We start from the raw sequence: 23,536 nt of genomic DNA on the forward strand, positions 1-23,536 counted from the left end.
AGTGAAGCCCGTCTGTTAAACAGTGTTGGCCGCGATCGGAGGACGCGGTGGAGACCGTAGCTGTGGTCTCCAGGACTGGAGTCTCTGCTGTACTCTGCCTGCTTGCCTTCACTCAGCTCGCTCCACCTCACGTGCATGTGCGCACACTACACACTGCAGAAGAGTTAGTTTAGCTCTGAGAATATCTAGTAGGTAGTACAGTGGACGTTTGTGCAGAAATAACTGCTGCAGCTCCTCCAGACCAACAGAGGTTTTCCGTGTCTTGTGAAGTGACGGGGCTCCGCAGCGAGAAACGTTATCGTCTCTGACAGGGCACCGGTGTCTCCCCTGTTCCCTCCAACCACGGTTGGGACTCTGAAGCAGGAAAAGCCAACACTAGGATCAGCAGTGATTCATGGAGAGACCTTCGTCTGGTCAGCTAACATTACTGCCAAGCAGCTGAAATATAGAGTGATGTTGTGGTTTTAGCTGACGTGTGTCGCCTCACTGTGTTGAGCGATGCTTGTTCAGGTATATTTAGAGCGAGCACAAGCGCGATCCTGGCGCTGACTTTCGTTGACTTAACGGCCACAGGTGTCGCTGTTAACAAGCATTTCTTATTCTTACAAACAGTCCCTTTAATCTTGAAAAAGCACTTCCTCTCCTCTGCACTTCCCTTTGAAATCCTTCACCTTAATTTATTTCTGTATACTGTAATAGTGTCTCCCTTTAGTATCTGAGTCCCACTTCTTCTGCCCCTCCCTCACTGCCTTTCTTATTAACGATTTGGCCTCACCTTTTCCAAACCAAACTTTCATTATAATTCATCGTCATTTAATTTTAATGCTCTTTTTGCAATCTCGTCTGCCCTCTCGTTACCTTCCACACCAGCATGAGCAGGAACCCAACAAAATTGTAAATTAATTTCAACTCTTTGTATTCTCAGCATTATCGTAAATATTTCCATCAATAAATCATCTCTTCTTGTTTCTTTTGAATTCAAACTATTAAGAGCTGCAGTAGAGTCTGTAACAAATGACAACTTTCTCAGGCCTTACCTCTTTTATCCATTTTAAATCATAAAATTAAGGCGACTATTTCTGCTGTAAATAAAGATAATCTATCATTAATTCTTTTGCATATGACTACATCAAACTCAGGTATGTATACTCCCGTTCCTATATGTCCACTCTCTGGATCTTTAGATCCATCAGTAAATATTGGTTAATAGTTAGAATAATTCCTCTTCACATATTCTTGAATCAAATATCCAATATTATCCACATTCCTTTCACTCCATTCTCTCTTCTGCTCCACAAGTTGCAAGTCCACATTTGGCACTGGAAATATCCATGGAGGAATATTACCCCACACAGTATCTGGCCCATAATCTAACCTATGTAAACCATATTCTTCTGCTATTGTATTAATATTCCAACCAAATCCTTTACCTTTTTGTTGGTGTGAATATTCCCAACAACCGCACAGCACCTTTGTTGCAGGTTGATCCTCTCCAGATTCCTTTAACTTAACCCAATATGCCAGTGACAACTTTGAACGTTTTAAATATAATGGTAATTCATCAGCTTCCACCAATAGTGCGTTAGTAGGAGTTGTTTTAACTGTACCGATACTGAGTCTTACAGCTCTGAACCGTATTCTGTCTAGTTTTTCCAAAACACTTTTGGCTGCTGCTCCATATACCATACACCCATATTCAATAGATGATCGTATTAAGGCCCTGTAAATATCCAGTAGTGATTGTTTATCTGCTCCCCATTCATAACCAGAAACTGATCTCCTGAGATTCAGTACTTTTAGACATTTTGTTGTATTGCCACATTCACAGTCTTACAGATGGAAGCAACAAAGTGGATTTTATCCACAATCAGTGTATCCTCATTAATCTACTTTATATATGGATTTGCTTCTGTTTGCCTCTGACTTGTTGTGGGAGCCGGAACCTGCATTACTCATCTACTCTCAGACTCTCTTGCACTATTGTTCACATGTGTTGTATCACTGAATCTGGCCAGTTCATTTTCCTTCACTTTTTATAACTGCATCAGCATACGATACCTGGTTTGTGACTTTATATTTCTGCACCTCTCTAGCTTGCCTTTGAACATGGCGTCCTCCAAAAGCAGCATCTGATTTTTGCATCACATTTTCCATAGTCATGTTCACCTCCACATTTTGCACATCTTTGCTTTACTTTACATTGTCCTGCAGTGTGTCCCATTCTTTGACTCTTGAAACATCGCAGTGGTGCTGGGATAAACTCTCTGACATCATAACTCAAATATCCCATTCTTACTTTCTTGGGCATAACATTTTCAAACTCAAGGACAAGTGACAGGATATCAGTTTTCACCCCCTTTCTTTTCGTTTGTAGCCTTGTAGCTTTCACCAGCTTTCCTCCCTTCACTTCATGTATTATCTCATCCATCTTTATTGCCAAATGCACATCATAAATAACACCTCTAAGCTTTGCTGCATTCTCTGGGATATGAGCACTGATCCTTTCTCCATTCAGTGTTTCTGCTCTGAGAAACGTATCTCTTTGCCATTTATCTTTACCATAATTTAACAGCCTCCTGTTACTTAAGTATTTCACATACTTGATCTTCCCATTTCTTTCGTCAGTTTTAGTGGGTGAAAGTGTCCCCCTTATTTTTTGAACGTTGCCATCACTTTCCTTTCAGTTCCATACACATCATAAGGTGTATAGAACAATCAGCTGTAGGAGTTACATTTCAAATAAAGATTTTAAACAAAATAGAATGCTGCAGGGATGACGTATTTTTGTAGTCCAACAGGAAGTTAGCATCCCCCTAGTTCCCTCGACAAGGTTTTGGATTTATTTATTTATTTAATTTATTTTTTATTATTTTATTTGTTGACTTCATTATATTTTTATTGTAAATATATATATATATATATATATATCCTTTTAAACTTTATATTTAGCTAATTACCTTCAAGTAATAATAATAATTATAATTGTAATTATTATTTTTAACGCATTTTTTTAGTCCAACATGAAGTTAACATCACCCTAGTTCCCTCGACAAAAGGTTTTGGATATATTTATTTATTTAATCTTTTTTATAATTTTATTTGTTGACTTCATTTTATTTTTATTGTAAATATATGTATCCTTTTTAACTTTATATCTGGCTATTTACCTTCAAGTTATTATTATTATTATTATTATTTTATACACTGCCATAGAATTAGCTCCACTGCAGCCAGCTCCAATATTACCATGCATCTTACATGTTACTGCGTCATTAATAATAAAAATAATCTAATGGTATAATATATATTGAGTACTTTTTCTTTTATAATTTCTTGATTATAATTATATTTTACTTTAACATGTTCAGCACAGGAATATTTTTAGATTGTGGTATTAGTACTTTTACTGAAGTAAAAAGGATGTGAGCTGGTTTTAGAGCACAGCTGACAGAAATGTAAATCAATGGAGAAAAAAGTGGGTGATAAGAGTTCATTTTCATTGTAAATCCTCCTCATTTAAATATAAAATGTGACGGATTATCTCCAGTCTGCTCCTGATTTGCTTAGAGGACGCGTTGAGCTCAAACGCTCCTGAATTAGAATTATCATAATTACAATATTAATCAAATAACATATCAACGGGTCAGTAGTTGAGCTCTGCACATTCAAAATCTGTTCAGGCGTTGAAATGTTCACGGCTTATTAATTCAGCTGAGCGGTTTAAATGTCTTCAGAGACGCTGTCTTGGTTTGTAACCAGGTAGGAACTATAAACAATAATAGTGTCCCTGGGAGGATGGACAAACTTTAGACTCAACAAACCTTCAGACAACCAACACAAGTATCAGCTGGTTGGCCTGAAGATGAGCTTTCCAACAATATGTGACACTGATACGCTGTCCTCTGGTGGACAGACGGGTCTATTACACACTGTGGCGTCATATCGGGTTGACTAAAAACAAAAAAATCTCTCTGTCCCCCTGTCCCATTTGTCCATCCGTCCCATCTGTCCCTCTGTCCCCCTGTCCCATATGTCCCATCTGTCCCATCTGTCCAAACCGACCCGCTCTCCCAGTGTTAATGTTATAACCTCCATCTGTGTGGTTTGAAACTCATGATCTTATTTAGCTGTAATTTATAATGGAGTTTGGTTGACAGTGTTTAGTCTTATTAAGTAAGGCTAGGGAAGCAAGTCTCCGACACCCAGACCATCAGCACCGGTCCCCCCCAAGGCTGCGTTCTCTCCCCACTACTCTTCTCCCTGTACACCAACAGCTGCATCTCCAGACACCAATCAGTCAGGCTCCTTAAGTTTGCAGACGACACCACCCTCATCGGCCTCATCTCCAAGGATGATGAGTCTGCCTACAGATGGGAGGTTGACCATCTGGCATCCTGGTGCAGCCAGAACCACATGGAGCTTAACGCTCTGAAGACAGTGGAGATGGCGGTGGACATCAGGAGAAACTCAGCCCTAGTTGTAATTTATAATGGAGTTTGGTTGACAGCGTTCAGCCTGCTTTGTGTCTGAAATGACTTTATATTTAAATAAATCATTGGATCTTCTCTCTGCCTGCATTTGCATTCAGACCCTCATCATCATTTAACCAAATGGACTTTAATGAACCCGCCTGTACTTTACCTTTACTGGTTTTACATGCCTGAGTTTCTACTTTTACTGGATCTGAGGATGTGATGATGGGAGTGACTGAGGAACACATTTATATAGTTTCACTGATCAGCAGCGACTGACTGAAGCTCCTCACCTCAGGTACGTTACACATCTTTATTTCTATATGTGGCATAAACCTGTAAATGACTATATTTTCCTGATCTGTAAAGATTATTTTCTGTTAATGGATTAATTGTGTAACCTATTTAACATCAGTTATATAAGTAATTGTGTTTGTGTGTGTCTTTTGGAGTGTCATTTTATATATATATTTATATATATATATATATACATACATATTGTATAAATAAATGCAGTGTTAATGTCAGAGTAAATCAGATTATTGAACATCTGAATTATTGCACTAAATTATTGAATATATAATAAATCATTATAAAATAAATTACTAAATACATTATTAAATTATATATATACTATAACATCAAATCTTAAGAAAATATAAATAAGAAATATGTATAACAGCAGTGCATCTATCATTAAGCGTCTAAAAATGCAAGAATAGTATAAATAAATAAAAATATTAGTTTAAATGTACTGTATAAATAAATGCAGTATTAATGACAGAGTAAACCAGATTATTGCACTAAATTATTGTACTGTTAAGTCAGTATTGCACAGTTGAATATGTAATAAATTATTATAAAATAAATTATGTATTTAAACATTTGTTTCCATGTTATATATTTACCTCCATTCTTCACTCTGATTCAAACTATTATTATTCTTATTAATATCTTTTTCAGGAACCCACTGATTTTTCACAACACGTTCAGTGTTTGATTGTTTTTATTAAATGTTTTTTAAATGTGAAGCACGTTGAATTAAATATTTTATATAAATAAAGTTTGGCTGGATAGATATATTTACTGCAGATATTAATATTCAGAACAAACAAACTTTTCTTTACCTGGCCTGTAGTCAACATAAACACTGCATCATTAACTGCAACTAACAATATTATCACATATTTCCTCTATTAATCGTTGAGTTTATAAAACATTAGCAGACAAAATACCGTCACAGTTTTCAATTCAGTCTATCAAAATGTTAAGCTGAGGAGAAATAGATCATTTTCACATTCAAGAATCCTAAACAAAACAGTGTCCTATTTTTACAACAAAAAATGAATAAGATAAATGATTAATTGAGAATCAAAATAGTTGCTGATTTTCTGTCGATTGATGGATTAATTGATAGATGTAACTGCACATTAAATACCTGTAGATAGACCCCTGTATATACATACATCCTCATTTAATAGTCCCTTTTGGACTGATCATTAATATTAGGAATTAATAAATACAGTGATGATTTGAGCAGTAATCCCTTTCCATCTGTCAATATTCATCATTTAAAACTTATTATATTCTTCAAGCTGACCCACAGAAACTTGTAAGAACCAGAAATATAATATTGTAATGAAACTACAGCTGAATTAAATTATGATATATTTAATTTAGTTTATTATTTAGTTGGATGATGTTACGTTTTATGTAGCTCATTGATTTTTGTCTTAATGTAAATTTATTGAAATGAAATAAAACATTGATTGGGATTATTATGGCTTCCTTCTACTTTCTATTCTAAGCCATATTTCTTTCGCCAAGAAAACGTGTCAACAAGGCATCTACTAAATAAAGTTGCGCTCATTCATGGGTTTACTCACGGTTAGATGTCCTTTCTGTCATTGGATGCATATGATTGATTTGCAGCCTTTGTGTGTGTGTGTGCGTGTGTGTTAAACTACATAAACCAACCCAAACAACCCAAAACAGGATATGCCGCGGCAACCCAAAGTAAAGAAAAAAGATTAACTTAAACTTTGTCTTATTGAAATGAACAAACTATATTAAAGCCCTTTAAAAAACTATTTCGGCTCTTGGCGTCCTTAAACAGCTGCGCTCTCCACAGCTGATACTAAATCAGGATGACGGCATCAACTGGTGCCAAATTTATAAACAATTCAATGCTGTGGTTGGCCACATGGGGCAAAAATACCAATTACTATCAACATAATGTTTCTCTTATAATAAGGAATTCAACTACTCCTTTCTCAATATTTGGCTCCTACAGGGATTATTGATGACGTAGCTGCTGAGAATGATGATGATGATGATGATGATGATGATGATGATGATGATGATGTCTTCACAGACTTGCAGTCATGAAGAGAAGCGGACTGATGTTCCTGCTCCTGTCAGGTCAATAAACTCCAAACACAAACTTTATTTGTATTGAAATAAAACAACACTAACATGGACACACAGACTAAATATAATATAATATAATATAATAAATACAGACTAAATATGAAGATTCTGAGCTGCTTTTCAAAGACATCCACATATTGTCTTAAAGGTGTCCACAGTGTCCACAGAACTTTTTTAAGTTGTTCAGTGTCCACAGAACTTTTTAAAGTTGATCAGTGTCCACAGAACTTTTTAAAGTTGATCAGTGTCCACAGGACCGTTTAAAGTTGTCCACAAAACGTCTTAAAATTGTTAACGGTGTCCACAGAACTTTTTTTAAGTTGTCTAGTGTCCACAGAACTTTTTATAGTTGTCTACAGAACATTTATAGTTGTCCACAAAACTTTTTAAAGTTGTTTATTGTCCACAGAACATTTTAAAGTTGTTCAGTGTCCACCGAACTTGAACTTTTTAAAGCTGTCCAGTGTCCACAGAACGTTTTATAATTGTCCACAGAACATTTTAAAGTTGTCCACAAAACTTTTTGAAGCTCTCCACAGTGTCCACAGAACTCTTTTATAGTTGTCCACAGTATCCACAGAACTTTTTACAGGTTTCTACTGTGTCCATGGATATGTTGAATAGTCCACAGCATTTGCAGTTTGTTTTTAAGGTGTCCACATACTTTGTGAGAGTTTGTCTTGCCTGTCTCTTGTCTCGTCTCTCAGGTTGTGTGCTGGTCTGTCACCTTCAGCCCCTTCCCATTCTCATCAGACATTTCCACCTTGTTGAATTGATGAAGAACTGGACTGAAGCTCAGCGGTACTGCAGGGAGGAGTTCACCGACCTCGCCACCATCATGGATCCAAACCAAAACACTGAGGCCGCGCATGCTGCGCTGATGGGAGAGATCTGGATCGGACTCTTCCAGTCGAACTGGAGATGGTCTCTGGACCACGAGGAATTTTCTATGGAAACCTCGTACAGCCGCTGGGCCATGCATGAACCGATGTTGACGTGTGTGGCCATAACTGAAAGTGGATTGTGGTATACCCAACATTGTGGATCAATGTTCTACGCGATATGTTACAGCGGTGAGGCCGATCTCAACATGATTCTAACATGAACAAGCTTTTATTCAAAGGGACTATTTGTAACTTTCAGAAATGCTTGTTAACAGCGACACCTGTGGCCGTTAAGTCAACGAAAGTCAGCGTCGGGCTCGAGCTTGCTCGCTCTAAATAGACATGAACGAGCATCGCTCAAAACAGTGAGGCGACACACGACAGCTAAAACCACAATATCACTCTATATTTCAGCTGCTTGGCAGTAATGTTAGCTGACCAGACGAAGGTCTCTCCATGAATCACTGCTGATCCTAGTGTTGGCTTTTCCTGCCTTACGGGGCTCCGCAGCGAGTAACGTTGTTGTCTCCGCCCGCAGCCGGAGTGAACAGAGGAGACACTGGCACGAGACGACAACGTTTCTCTCTGCGGAGCCCCGTCACTTCACAAGACACGGGAAACCTCTGTTGGTCTGGAGGAGCTGCAGCTGTTATTTCTGCACAAACGTCCACTGTACATTCACTAGATATTCTCAGAGCTAAACTAACTCTTCTGCAGTGTGTAGTGAGCGCGCGTTCACGTCTAGAGGTGGAGCGCGTACGCGAGAACGCGCGCTCTGTCTGAGTGAAGGCAGGTAGGCAGAGTAGACGAGGCTCCGGCCACACGTGAGCGCGCATATGCGAGCGCGCGTGTGTCCCGACCCATTACATTTATACGCTTAAAAAGTTACAAACAGTCCCTTTAAAGAGAATAATCTTGTTGGTTTGTGTCTTCTTCACTCTTTCAGCTGAATATAACAAACACATCCTGGTTACAAAGATGATGACCTGGTCTGACGGTCAGGCTTACTGCAGGTCCATGTACACCGACCTGAGCAGCATCAGGAATCAGGAGGACATCCAGCAGATCCTCAGTCTGGTGCAGAATGACACTGATTCTCTGACAAGTCGGGAAAGCAGTCGGGAAAGCAGTCAGGACGGCGGTCAGGACAGCGGTCAGGACAGCGGTCAGGACAGCCGTCAGGACAGCGATCAGGACAGCCGTCAGGACAGCGGTCAGGACAGCGGTGAGAACAGGGTTGAGATCAACAAAAAGGACATCAATGATGGCGGGGGTGGTGGCACTAACAGAAACACAATCGAACCCGCCATGTGGATCGGTTTGCACAGATACTTCTGGATTTGGTCCGACAGGACCGAGGCCTCCTTCACGCGGTGGGGGGCTTTTCAGTCTGATGATGTTTTTGCAGACTGTGGGAAGGTAGACTCGACAGCTAGCTGGTTCCGTGCCGTCTGCAGTGAGAAACACTTCTTCCTCTGCCAATCAGGTGAGTCATGCTCACAGTTTCTGTAGAGTCAGATCCAGCGCGTCAGATCTGTGTTGATCTGTTTCTGTAGAGTCGGATCCAGCCAGTCGGATCTGTGTTGATCCGGTTTCTGTTTTGTCTGCAGTTCAAAAACTGTCAGTGGTGAGGACAGTGAAGGTCCGGCTTAGCGAAGGATCTGCAGACCTGAACGACCCGACGCTGCAGAGCTCCATCCTGCAGCAGGTCAGACGTTGTTACGGTGGATCTGAATCTCTTTACAGGTTTCATCTGGTATCTCAAGATCAAAATGTGTTAGATAGGTAGGTAGATAGATACAGTAGATAGATAGATAGATAGATAGATAGATAGGTAGGTAGGTGCAGAGCAGATATTACTGCGCATGTGCGGTACCCCAAAGGCGCGTTGATTAAGTGTGACCCAACCTCCTTCAATAGGCCTTGTGTAAAAACACCAAACATCATCAGGTAGAGACAAACGTGTTTGCCACTGTTAGCTAGCTAACGTTCTGGGATGCAGTGAGACAAAATGGATCGGTTTTTAAAGCGAAAAAGTGATGTGGGAGACAACCCTGCGCCAGTAAAAGCTCCGAAGCGTGTGGTGAGGAAATATGAGAAGTGCACACATTTCTGGAAGAGCAGCACTCCCCTCTTGCTGAGCATTACACTGATGGTAACTTTTGTGCAAAACTGGCCTACTTATCAGATATATTTGACCAGTTAAATCAGCTCAATATATCAATGCAAGGCAGAAACAGCACAGTGTTTTTGGTTTCAGACAAAATTGAGGGCTTCAAGAAAAAACTTATTCTGTGGAACAGAAGAGTCAAGGAGGGACGATTTGACGTGTTTTCACTCAACTTTGGAAGCCACTCCTCATGTCAACATATCCAGTGTTATAACCCAGCATCAAATTTCTGTTGCCTTTCACCACCACCTATTTATGTGAGTCAGGGTTTTCCATTGTGACTGTCACAAAATCAAAGGCAAGGAACAAACTGAAAGCAACTTTGAATGCTACTCTGCGTGTCAGCCTCTCACCCATCCCACCACGACTTGATCTCATTATTTCCCAGAGGCAAGCCCAAGTGTCTCACTGAGGGTAAGCAGAATATGTATTTTGGTCATTACAGCTGACAGTGGCATAACACATATCTACAGCCCAGTTTATTATTTGTTATATAAACATGTTAGGTTTTTTACTCATTTATTTGGGAAGGTGGTCCTCGGAAATGTTTTGACAATCACAAGTGTGCCTTCAGTTGCAAAAGGTTGAGAACCCCTGATCTAGTGGATGTTAGAGGAACCTCAGTGACATCAAAGCAGATGTTTCCTGTTAGATATAGATAGGTAGGTAGGTAGGTAGATAAGTAGATAGGTAACCGCAGTGACATCAGACCAGATGTTTCCGGCTGCATCAGGATTAATACCTTTTGCTGTTAGTAATCAATCAGAGTGATCGATGATGTAAACTGTTTCAGCTGAAGCAGAGACTGGAGGAGGCAGGGATCAGAGAGGAGATGAAGCTGCGATGGAGGACGCAGCCTGATGGGAAGGTTTTCCACCGAGAGGAGGAGGAGGAGGAGAAAGCGCCTCCTGCTGGCCAGGAGGATGAAACAGTCTGTGAACATTGAGTTTGGAAACCAGGGATGAAATGATGATCTGTTACTGGTTTTACTGGCTAACATCCAACACCATTTATGATTTATGATTCAGTTTGTGATGGTGTTTCCTACAGATTTGTGTCAAAGAAAAGTGTGTTTTTGATTAAAGATAGTTTCTTCTTCTTCATGTTTGAACTGTGTAATCTGTAGTGTTCCTGTTCTGTTACAGCAGCAGAAGTGTTGTTTAGAAAGAGGGAAAAATTAACATTCAATTCAATCAACATTATTACTAATACATTAATCTTACATACAATCCTTACATAGCCTCCAGCTAAAACCGTGACCTCATCATGGCGTTGACACTAAAAGGGTCTATTTCATTCTGTAAAGTCTCTGAAACACAAACTGTTATCTTTTGTTTTTCGGTGTTTTCTAACGAATAATTCACACATTTGTTGGTTCATTATATCAAAAGTGAAGATGAGTTTATTCACAAAGAGAACATAAATATTAAACAGTTTCATCAGAACGGAGATGATTAAAACATTCAGACTGAATATAGAAGTCAGGTGTTATTATCAGAACAGTTTCATTAGTGAGATGAACATAAAATAAAAATGTAAAATAGTTTTAAAGGCTGAAGTGACTCCAGAGACCAAAGAACTACATTTGTTAGTAAAAGTTATTTATTTTGACTCATATGCAATTATCTATGTAAAGTTTTGTTTTTAAATTCAAGATTAAAAAAAGGCTGTTAATTCATAACATTCAGTCTGAATTGAACCTGTTAAAGTCTGGTTATGGAGGACCAAAGCTGACAAACTAATAAATAAAGAATAAAGTGTTTAAATAAAATGAGAAATAATTTGCATGAAATGATTTGACCCCAAACAAATTCAACATAACTTATCAAATAATTTCCTATATTATAAATTAATTTCTTGATTTAATATTTGTATTTTAAACTTTATTGTTTTTAGACCAACACGTTTGTGGCCTTCATCGAGGTCATCCTTGTTTTCCAAACTTACAGACGATCTTAACAGGTTATTTAAAAGGTCTTAACAGTTATTAATCAAGAAATGTATTTTTTAAGTTCTTGGTGTGTTTTATATATCTATTTCTTAATTAACTATTTGTCTTTTGTGGATTTGTTTATTTTTGTGTGATTTAAAAATGTATTTCCCAGTTTCTTCAACCATTTTTAATTCTATTGATTTATTTCAAATGTTTTGGTGTATGTTTTACAATTATTTCACAATTTTATGTATTCAATTTTTTAAATGTATCTTCCAATCTCTATCAGTTATATATATATATATATATATATATATATATATATATATATATAAGGGCTGTCAATCGATTAAAATATTAAATCGCAACTAATCGCATGGTTGTTTGTAGTTAATCGCATTAATCACAAAGTAATCACACATGTTTTTATCTGTTCAAAATATACCTTAAATGGAGATTTATCAAATATTTAATACTCTTATCAACATGCGAGTGGAAAAATATGCTGCTTTATGCAAATATGTATTATTGTAAATCAATTATCAACACAAAACAATGACAAATATTGTCCAGAAACCCTCACAGGTACTGTATTTAGCATAAAAACTATGGTCAAATCATAACATGGAAACTCAAGCCCAACAGGCAACAACAGCTGTCACTAGTGGGTACCCATAGAACCCATTTTTATTCACATATCTGGAGGTCAGAGGTCAAGGGACCCCTTTGAAAATGGCCATGACTTCTTCCCCGCCAAAAGTTTGTGTAAGTTTTGGAGTGTTATTTAACCTCCTAGTATGACATGGTTGGTACCAATGGATTCATCAGGTTTTCTAGTTTCATATGATACCAGTATCTTCACTCTAGCTTCAAAACTGAGCCCACTAGAACCTAAACATCACAAGTTGTCTTAATGCGTTAAAGAAATTAGTGGCATTAAAAGGATTGGCGTGTTATTATCGCGTTAACTTTGACAGCCCTAATATATATATTCACATTTTTTTTATGTTATTGACTTATTTCTTAGTGTATTAAATGATTTCACTCATTGATTAATTAATTAATTTATTATATTGTTTTATTTTCTAATTAGTCATATTTGGTCTTCCATACAATCAGACTCAAACCGGTTCAATAACAAATTGAAGGTAGTAACTCATATCATCAGTAAAACTCTTCTTTTATGGTTTCTGTGTGTCTTCCTGTCTGCCTGTCGTCCTGCAGCGCCACTCAGTGGTCGGCACAGAGAGACCAGACAGGTGTGGTGGTTCCAGGCTCAGGTTTGTCTGTGATGGATGCAGGTGGTCTCAGGTGTGTTGCAGGTTTCACTGCAGCAGGCAGCCACAGCTGGCACCCTTCTCTTTGTGCGTGGAGTTGAACAGCTGGATGGCCTGTTTGTTGATCAGAGTCCAGAAGTTATCAAAGGAGATGCTCTGACCGCCCTCAACCCCCATCTGGTCCAGGATCTGACCCAGACCCTCTTCACTCTCCACATGCTGCAAACAGGAAACAGGAAGTGAGTCAGCACACCGACATGTGGAAACAGTTAACAGTAATAAACTCACTCCGAGAAACACTGACAGACAAAATAATAATAATAATAATATTTATATTATATTATATTATATTATATTATATTAGTCACACCAAAAACATGATGTTTTATGTAAACTTCAAAAGTAAAACTGTAAGGCTGAAAGCTCATAGCAGTTCATGAAATAGTTAATAATTAATTAATAGTTATTAATTTTCACTTCAGTCTTTTCAAAATAAAACTACTTAGTTAGCTTTAGGAAAAGATCGCGGTTTGGGTTAAAATAACTCCAGCAGTGCTGTAACTATACTGATTTAATGTACAGCGCTGCATTTATAACCTGTCAGATCTAGTGATTGATTGGATGTTGAGCTGTGATGTCATCGTCGGTACCTTGGCGAATCCAGGCAGCTGTTTGGTGATCATGGTCTGGAACTGGGTGGTGTTCATGGTTGGTCCGTCGTCTGCAGCTTTATGAAACTCTGTGACCAACGAGTTGATGGCCAGCTCCAAATCTGAGTACTGAGACAAGAACATGACTCATTATGATCACTAATCAATGATCAATAATCAGTAAAAAGGAGAACACTGTTGTTTTACTAAAATCCTGAGAAGATCATCAGTTTTTAGATTGATAATTAGAGAATCAACTGCAGAGGTGAAGAAGTTTTACTTTAGTAAAGGTACTAACTACTACTACCACAGTGTAGAAATACTCGCTTATGTATTTAAAAATCTTATCTAAGTAAAAGTATAAAAGTATTAGCATCACAATATACTTAAAGTACAAAAAGTAAAAGTACTCATTATGTAGAATACTATATATTATATTATAGTATTCTAATGATTGATGCATTAATGTGTCACTTTAATGTTACAGCTGGTAAAGGTGGAGCTACTTTTAATGACTTTATATACTGCTGGTAGTTTAATCTACAATAATACATCATTATTTATTAGTTGATTAAATTATCATTATCATACCTGCCAAATTAAAAAATAAATAAATAAATGTTATTAAATGCAGCAAATATATTAAAAATAAACGTATCTATTAATGAATTGATACATTGCAACAAATTGATATTTCTTTTTTAATTTGCTTATTTATTTATTTATCTTTGTATTAATTCCCTTATTTATTTACTCTTCTGTTTAATTTTTCACTTTTATATATTAATGTATTTATTTATTATTTATCTTTTTTTGCATTTATTTTTTATTTATTCTATATTCATTTTTAAATGTATGTATTTATTTATTTATACATGCGGCTTGATTTTCCCTTTGCATTTCACATCTTATTTATTTCTGTATTTCTTTCTTAATAAATTTATTTTTACATTTGCAAATGAGGGGGCTGTCACTCAACATTGGTCATGGGGTCAGAGGTCATAGATGGACTACATGCTAGCCAGCTAGCCAGCTAGCTAGTCTTCATTTCCAGCTCCGTACAGCGGAGATTGATTTTGGCCAGTTTTGTCCTCTATACCTCTCTTCATCACATCACAACAGATTTGACATGTTGATTCACTCCAACAATCTTTTATATTAATGAATTGAAATGTATAAAATTGCAGAAATGCTGCATTAAATATGTTTAGTAAAGTGTCCCAGTTCAGTTCACACCTTCAGCAAACAAACTGCTCACAACTGGATTCCCAAGAACACCAAAGATTTTATTTTGAAATGTGATCAGCGACAACATGACTTTATTAGTAGTATTACTAAAGTTACATAAAATGGAAATACTCAAGTTAAGTACAAGTAGTACAGCACTTGAGTAAATGTACTCATTACTTTCTACCACTGTATAACACCAAGCTGTTAATATTAAAATAGAATATTCTTATTATATTAAGGTGGGACTCGTATTAACATTGCGAGTGACTCATTATGTCAACACAGGATCTTTGCGGTTACTCAGTCTGTCAGCCAATCAGAAACAGGAGCGACCGTTTGATTTTCTTTTATTTGAAACGTTCACATTGAGCTGAGTATAAAGTGGTTATGAGGTGAGTGTTACAGTTAATCATTTATATTTTCACTTTCAGAAAGTACAAACGGTTTAGTGGAGTGATTTTACTGCGTTTTTACTGGACAAAAGAAAAATCCCAAACAATTATGACTTACAATTTATAACAAACTGTTTATAATTATTTTAAAATGTAAACAAGAGTTTTAGCAAATCAGATTAAACATTTTTCATTGTAATCTATTGATAATAAGCTCAAACTAACTTTAGTGTTACATTGATCAAAGATACTCTTTATTTATTTATATTTGTATTTATATTGTATCTGCTTCTTTGTGTTGCGGTTAAAACATGCTAAAATGCAGCTACATTTAGCAACACCTGACACTTCAAAGTCACACAGGTGTTTGAGCAGTTTGGTTTGTGTTTGATGATATAAATGTTGTAGAAGAAGACTTAAATATTCAAAGGATTTAAACCAGAGCTGATGTTAATATGTTAACAATATATATATAACAATACGTTGCACTGATACTGAGCTGAGTGTTTGATTAACAGTTAACTAACAATTAACTACATTTCAGTCTTTCTCGCCATCAATATTGCATGTTGATATCGTCACAGTTAGTGTTTAATGACGTCTCATTATCGACTCGTCTTATGATGGAAAAAAGGTCGTTGACCACCATATTAAGTCATAGTTTTCCTTAACCAAATTATCACCGTCTACAACCAGACTTCTTTCTAAAAACAGATAAAATAGCCTAACTGACGTTTATAAAAAGGTTTCATTTACCAAAAACTGTTCTTTACTGGACAAAAATATGTTTTTAAGCCTTAAAAAACTCTTACGTTTTAATGTTTTTTTCAGGCGAGAAAGTAACCATTTAGAGTTCCAACATGTGCTCAGTTTAATAAAAAAATTTGAGTCACTACAAATGTCCTCATATGTGATTTCAGGACATTTGTTGCATTCAGTATGTCGTCCTCCAAGTCAGTAATCGCTGATGAATGAGGTATTGTAAAACTGTCTCTGGTAAAACCGTCTCTGGTAAAACCATCCGATCGCTGCAGTGTAGCTCCTAAATAGCACTGCTGCCGCTAAAACAGAAGAACTAACACAATTGCGTTCGAACTGGAAGTGAAAAAAAGGGCGGGGCACATAAGGTGAATAGGCTATACTCCCCCAAATCCCAAACTTTGTCAAAACTAATGTGTCATTATCCATAAATTTAGCGTCACTGCCCCATAATGTGTTCCCATAATGCCACACTCTGTTACAGGGCCCCAAAATCCCCACATTTGGCCCTTAATATCAGTGCTCAACTTATACAGCACCCTCAAATCAGTCCCTCCCAAACATCCTCCCAGTTGAAATTAGAGAGAAGTTTGACAAAATCAGGGTGTTCCTCTTTAAATACTGAAATTATGAGAGAAGAATGCAGGCCCATGGAGTGTGAGGGGCCCTCAGCAGCTGTTTGTTGAGCCTCGGGCTGTTAAACAGAGAGTCTGAACAGTTAAACAGCTGAATGAGATCAGAGCTGCTCTCTCTGAGGACTTGCTGTTGTTGTGAAAGAGGGCGGCGGCTGCAGAGCGCCGCAGACGAGATCCAGCAGAAATGTGCTGATCCCAAACCTTCGCCAAACTATGAGAAAACCTTCTTCTGGTTCCAGCAAACACTAAACGTCGCTGTACAAACTCCTTCATGTACAGAGTTACATGATCATATTGTGAGACGTTTAAGGGCAGGGTTCAATTTGAGATAAATGACAGGAATATGGTAGTAATTCCCTTATGAAAAAGCAGTATACTACAAGTTAATGTTATGAAGTATACTTAAGTTAAGTTCAAGTAAATTATATATTTCCCCAGTATACTCTATGTCGGAAGTATACTATTGTATTAATGAATTGGAGGTGATCCAATCAAACGCTGTCTTTATTTTACCTAGCCTATAATAATTGGTATCTTATAGACCCTTTTAGTGTGGACATCATGATGACATCACAGTGTTAGCTGGAGGCTAAACAAAGGAAAGACTGGAGGCTAACACTAGCAGTGGGCTAAAGCTACACATCTAAAATGTCATCTTGCTGTGTTGTTGGGTGGCAGAATCCAGATATCACATACATTTGAGATGACAAACTGTGATTCGAGGCTAAATGTTGTTAATATTTAGCCTTCTGCTAACCGCAGCTGTGAGCCATTGGCTGCTGTTAGCAGAAGGTTAAATTATTAGCAACCCTTTCTCTCATCTCTGAAACGCTTTTCCGATATTGTACGTCTCTATTTTTTAATGACTTTACTGAAGGATAGTTAACTATAGACTTCAAAAGATTTATAGGCCTACGCCCTAAATTTAGGGCGGACGGCTGGCTACTTAGCTAGCTTAGCTTGCTAATTCCGCCATGCTGTCATGAAACACAGAAAATGAGGTGAACAAAGTGTCCCTCATCTGGTGATAGCACTGTGCTTTCCTACACTGTGACAAGAGTGTGTGAATGAAGATACATTTTACTCATTTAGCAACTAGCTACTTAGCTAGCTTAGCTTGCTAATTCCACCATGCTACATAAAATGAGCCCAACAGCGGACAGCACTGGGTCACGGTCCCTCTGCCTCACTCCTCGCCGCTAGGAGACTACTTCACCGGGAGGAGAGCAGACGTTAGCTAGATAGCTCTTCAGTCTCCAGACAATTTAGCCAGTTCAGGAGACAGACAATCTAGCTAGTTAAAGGTCACATATTATGCTCATTTCCAGGTTCATAGATGTATTTTAATGTTGCACTAGAACATTTTTACATGCTGCAATGTTCAAAAAACCCTTTATTCTTCTCATACTGCAGCCTGAGTCTGCCTGCCTCAGAGCCTAATTCAGCCTCTGTCTGAAAACCCCTGATTCACAGCCTGTCTCCTCCCACTCTGCTCTGATTGGTCAGCGTTTTCTGTCAATCAAACATCCTCAACAACAGCGTCACCCTCCCCCTCCCTCCCGGAGAAGCTCTCTCTCTCTCTCTCTCTCTCTCTCTCTCTCTCTCTCTCTCTCTCTCTCTCTCTCTCTCTCTCTCTCTCTCTCTCTCTCTCTCTCTCTCTCTCTCTCTCTCTCTAGAGAGAGAGAGAGAGAGAGAGAGAGAGAGAGAGAGAGAGACGAGTGGAGAGATAGCAGCTAGAATAAAGTTTATAAACCACTTTAAAGTTTATAAACCAGAAACTTCACCCAGCGCACGTTACCGGAGGAATCTGATCAGAAATCGGCGACACATGATGAACATCTGTGGTCCAGATTCCAGGTTTTCCTGTCGGTTTCTCTCAGGTAAATAATGCTGTTTATATCTCTGTTAGTTAGCTCAGTGTTTACCTCATGCATCAACTCTGTAAACCGTAAACATACACTCTGTTTTACGTCTGTCTTTACAGATCCATCTGTGAGAAATGACCGACAGAATCATCCCAGAGGAGAGCAGACAGTTGAGAGCAGACAGCTGAGAGCAGACAGCTGAGAGCAGATAGCTGTGAGCAGACAGCTGAGAGCAGACAGCTGAGAGCAGATAGCTGTGAGCAGACAGCTGAGAGCAGACAGCTGAGAGCAGACAGCTGAGAGCAGATAGCTGAGAGCAGACAGCTGAGAGCAGACAGCTGTGAGCAGACAGCTGTGAGCAGATAGCTGAGAGCAGATGGGAGATACAGAGCTAACCCGTTAGCATGTAGCTACATGCTAACGGGTTAGCTACATGCTACCGCTATGACACGGTGTGTAAACACAGCGACCATCAGGGTGGAAAATAGAAGATGTGAAACAGTAGTCAGTTCATTATTTCTGCTAAAAGATAAATGTATGGAAGATCAGAGTAATGGTATATTATTTACAGTAGTAGCTGTCTCTGTGTTACCATGACTACAGACCACCGGAGCTTAGCTTACCATAGTTTACCAGAGCTGAAGACTTTCTCCTGTACCATGTTAACATAACTAACTAACAGGTGAGATGATTACAAATGCTGTGAATAATTAATATTGTCATCTGTCAACTCAAATAAAGTTTGACTGTGAAACAGAAATGTGTTGTGTTGCTTACAGTCACTATTTACTACCTGTACTCTGCTACATGCATGACATCAAATATATATAATATATAAATATCATCTGTTTAAACAGTGTAATTACATAAAGCCTTTGTGAAAGAACATGTTATATCTAGATGATGGGAGTACATGAAGCCTGTTCTGCTGGTTCTTGCAGACTAACAGTAGGAGCTACTTTGCTCAAGTTCGGTTGAGGAGGAGAGACAGTGACGCGCTGTGGGGCGGGGTCAGCTACTGAAGGTTCTGCTCTGGTTCGACCAGGAAACCCTTACATGGCTTGCATTTCTCAAACGACGTCAGAAGAGAAGGAAAAGCTGCGCAGCGTTTTTCGACACCCATTTCCGGACAAACGGAGCAGGAGAAAAAGAGAGAGGATGGTCTTTTATGATACTATGGTGACTTGTAGACACACTGGGGACAGATATTGATGTTTAAAAGACATGGAAAAGTGCATTTTGCATAATAGGTGACCTTTAACTAACGTTAGCCAGCCGTCTACTCCTCCTGAAGGAGTCTCCATTGTTAAAAAAACAAGCCACCAATTAGTGGTGTAGTTTGCGTTGTTTTTTTTGTTTTTTTTTATTAATTCAAGGCAGAATGATGTGATGATCTTCTTCGCGCTGTGGGTACTCCATACACTGATTGTGACTGAATGTTGTGTTAATCACGTCAGTGTGACCAATCAGGTGATGACAGACAAGGATCATACCATCAAGCAGGGTTGGGCTGACGGTCTACAGGTACAGAGCAGGAGGGAGAGGAGGAGAGAAAGAGAGAGGAGTGCGGTGCGCAAATAGCAGACAAGATGAGCGACAGTCGCGAAGCAGCATGTAAAATGATGGTATTCTGGAAATGATAAGGTTTAGTATAATTATATTGAATAATTTAAGTGATATATCTGCACACATAGTAATCATAGGTCAAAACAACGCTAAATTTGGCTGAATTATAAAAGGCAGAAGTGGTAAAATGAAGAGCCGTTTGGGAGCCGAAAGAGCCGGCTCTTCTTGGTGAGCTGAGCCAAATGATCTGGCTCACTGAAAAGAGCCGGCATTCCCATCACTACCATCAACACTTGCTTGCCAGCGTTAACTAACGTTTTCAGAGAATTATCCTGCCTCCACTTAACACTCCACCCACTAAATACTCATCATGGTTACTAACAGAGAAGGGGGTTATAATATTGTTGCTTCTAGAAAACTTCCAAGTGAATTATTAGCAAATTAACAAACAAAACAAAAAATGACAGAAAAAAATTGTTTAAAGTTGGTTTAAAAAATCACGGTGAACAGGTAAACATGTCCTGTCTCATACTTAAAGTCATTGTTGAGTTTTTCAATATTTAAGAGTTCCCATATCTTTCCTGAACCTGAACCCCTCACAGCTGATTCATAATGAGTATTTATTATAAATACACTAAATAATACATCACTTTTTTAACTGATACTTTAACTCAACCTGACTCATATTTTCACTCTGTTGCAGCATAAATCCAACATATGTATTAACTCACTATTGCCTAGCAACAACGCTAATCCTGGTACTGTAACCAAAGAACGAATATTGATAAGAAGTGAAAGTCAATAGTTCATTCCATTGTAACATCAGCGCCCAGCAGCAGAGCTACGCTTCCACCATTTTGGACTGAAAGCGACTACCGGACGCCAGTAAAACGTCCGCCTACAAAGAGCAGTACAAAAGTAAAACTAAATTATTTCTGTTCTATTGTCATATTATACTGAAATGACCTGTGTTGAACAATAAAATATTATAAATATAATAAGCGTTTCAGTCCAAAATGGCGGCAGCAGCTGAGTTTCGTCTCTTTGCTTCTATACTTTGCTGTAACTTTATGGTGCGTTCAACAGAAGTTGGACATTTTAGTATCACCTTCATAAAATCTCGCCACAACACTTCCTGTCATTTCTTATCTTTGTGACATCATCACTGTGGGCACTGCTGAAAGTCAAACAGAGACTGGTTGGCTCGTGTTCAAGTGGACGCTAAAAAACAAAAAGGAGTTTAAAGTAAATATAAGTTGATATAATAAACATTTTTATTTGAATAAAGTCATGTTGTCGCTGATCACATTTCATAATAAAAGCGGCATCTTGAGTTTTCTTGGGAATCCAGTTCTGAGCAGTTTGTTTGCTGAAGGTGTGAACTGAACTGGGATCAGTGTTCAGGTGAACTGGGACACTTTACTAAAAATATTTAATGCAGCATTTCTGCATTTTTATACATTTTAATTCAATAATATCAAAGATTGTTGGAGTGACTCAACATGTTAAATCTGTTGTGATGTGATGTAGAGAGGCAGTGGTGGAATGTAACTAAGTATATTTACTCAAGTACTGTACTTTAGTACAATTTATAAGGTACTTTACCTGAGTATTTCCAGTTTTTGCAACTTTACGCTTCTCCCCCACTACATCTCAAGTAAATATTGTACTTTTTACTCCACTATATTTATCTGACAGCTTTAGTTACAGATTCAGATTACTAATACTAATACTACTACTACTAATAATAACAATAATAACTAATAAATGATGATGTATTATTATAGATTAAACAACCCAGCAGTATTTTTGTGTTTAAAACACATACACATATTACATCTCAGAGGGAAATATTGTACTTCTTACTGCTCTACATGTATTTAGTTACTTTAAATTCAGATTATTAAAACAAAACTAATTATTGTTGAGGTATTATTATAGATTAAACTACCAGCAGTATATAAAGTAATTAAAAGTAGCTCCACCTTTACCAGCTGCAACATTAAAGTGAATAATTATAAAAACAATAATATAATAATAATCTGCAGAATAAGTACTTTTACTTTTGGTACTTTAAGTATATTGCGATGCTGCTACTTTGGTACTTAAGTAACATTTTGAATGCAGGACTTTTACTTGTAAGAGAGCATTTCTACACTGTAGTATTAAATTAAGTAAATGATGTGAGTACTTCTTACACCTCTGCAAATATTTAGTAGCTATATAGTGTATATTTATACTTGTAGTATTGTAATGTTATTTATTTGTATTTAGTTTGCAGTTGTAAAAGATGTCTATGACTTTAAACACAATCTTCTCTTCAAAACTTTACATGTTAGGAAGTGTTGGATGAGAGATTAGTTTTCCAGGAGTTCCTCAGTGTATTTGAACGCACCCTGCTGCTGACCTCAGGTCAGTCGCTTTATAATGAGAGATGATCAATTTTAATAATTAGCTTTATTAGCAGGACGCTTGTTGTTAAAACATATAAAGAGAGATGAATAAATATAGTTTACTATAAGTAGAATATAAACATTTAATTAATTATCTGTTTTCATCCTCAGGATCATAAAGCATGAAGAGCTTTTTATTCTCTACAAATATCACTCGGCCTCCTGACCGGATCTCTGATCTGATCAATATGGGATCGATCAGTGCAGCTGTTCTTACCTTAGTCGCCATCTGTGCAGGTTTGGTCGCCAAAAAAACCCTCCGAAAACTCAGCGAGACGTCGCCAGAGAGACAAACAGAGACTGAATGAGACACTGAGAGAGAGAGAGACTGAGAGAGAGAGAGAGCTGCTTCCTGCTGAGAGTCCACCCACACAAACACACACGCACACTCACACACACACACACAAACACACACTGTTATCCGTTTGTAAAACTTTATGTTGTTGACATTTTTTTGTTGTTTAAGTTTCTGTGTTTCAGCTCGAGGCTGTTATCAGCCACACACACGCACACATACACACGCACACACACACAGACACACACACACACACACACACTGGGAGCTAAACAGTACAACCAGTCTGCTGCTGGACCACCTGAGAGCTCGTGGACCATTATACTGTTCAAACTGAGAGAAATAGAAGAAATGACACTGAAGCATTTATCAGACATGGCTAGCATTGTTAGCAATACTGAATCATTTAGCAGCTGTCTGCTCAACGTTTAAGTTTATTCTACATCTTGGAAACAGCAGACAAAAAAATCTTGAATTAAGGACAATGACACTTGCTGACTTTTGCAGGAGCTGAAACTCAACAGC

General features: G+C 37.9%; 2 protein-coding genes across 3 annotated transcripts; one reads left to right on the plus strand and one right to left on the minus strand.

Moving 5' to 3' along the window:
• The first annotated feature begins 8,750 nt into the window (after nt 1-8,750).
• LOC141779519 (uncharacterized) lies at nt 8,751-10,938 on the plus strand. 2 transcript variants are annotated; one of them, XM_074654396.1, is made up of 3 exons: nt 8,751-9,272; nt 9,397-9,494; nt 10,750-10,938. In XM_074654396.1, the coding sequence occupies exons 1-3, from the start codon at nt 8,765-8,767 to the stop codon at nt 10,900-10,902; spliced, it is 759 nt and encodes a 252-aa protein (XP_074510497.1). In that variant the 5' UTR covers nt 8,751-8,764; the 3' UTR covers nt 10,903-10,938. The 2 variants fall into 2 exon arrangements, 1 of the variants encoding a protein (XP_074510497.1); XR_012596337.1 differs by lacking the exons at nt 8,751-9,272; nt 9,397-9,494 and adding an exon at nt 10,133-10,370 and having other exon boundaries at nt 10,750-10,888.
• A 385-nt stretch (nt 10,939-11,323) lies between these two features.
• On the minus strand, nt 11,324-23,095 carry s100v1 (S100 calcium binding protein V1). The gene is made up of 3 exons (XM_074654412.1): nt 22,934-23,095; nt 13,817-13,945; nt 11,324-13,385 (listed from the first exon to the last, which is right to left on the minus strand). The coding sequence occupies exons 1-3, from the start codon at nt 22,943-22,945 to the stop codon at nt 13,215-13,217; spliced, it is 312 nt and encodes a 103-aa protein (XP_074510513.1). The 5' UTR covers nt 22,946-23,095; the 3' UTR covers nt 11,324-13,214.
• Between the last annotated feature and the right edge of the window lie 441 nt (nt 23,096-23,536).

The sequence above is a fragment of the Sebastes fasciatus genome, chromosome 12 (genome assembly GCF_043250625.1).
Source record: "Sebastes fasciatus isolate fSebFas1 chromosome 12, fSebFas1.pri, whole genome shotgun sequence".
In the NCBI taxonomy this organism is placed as follows: domain Eukaryota; kingdom Metazoa; phylum Chordata; class Actinopteri; order Perciformes; family Sebastidae; genus Sebastes; species Sebastes fasciatus.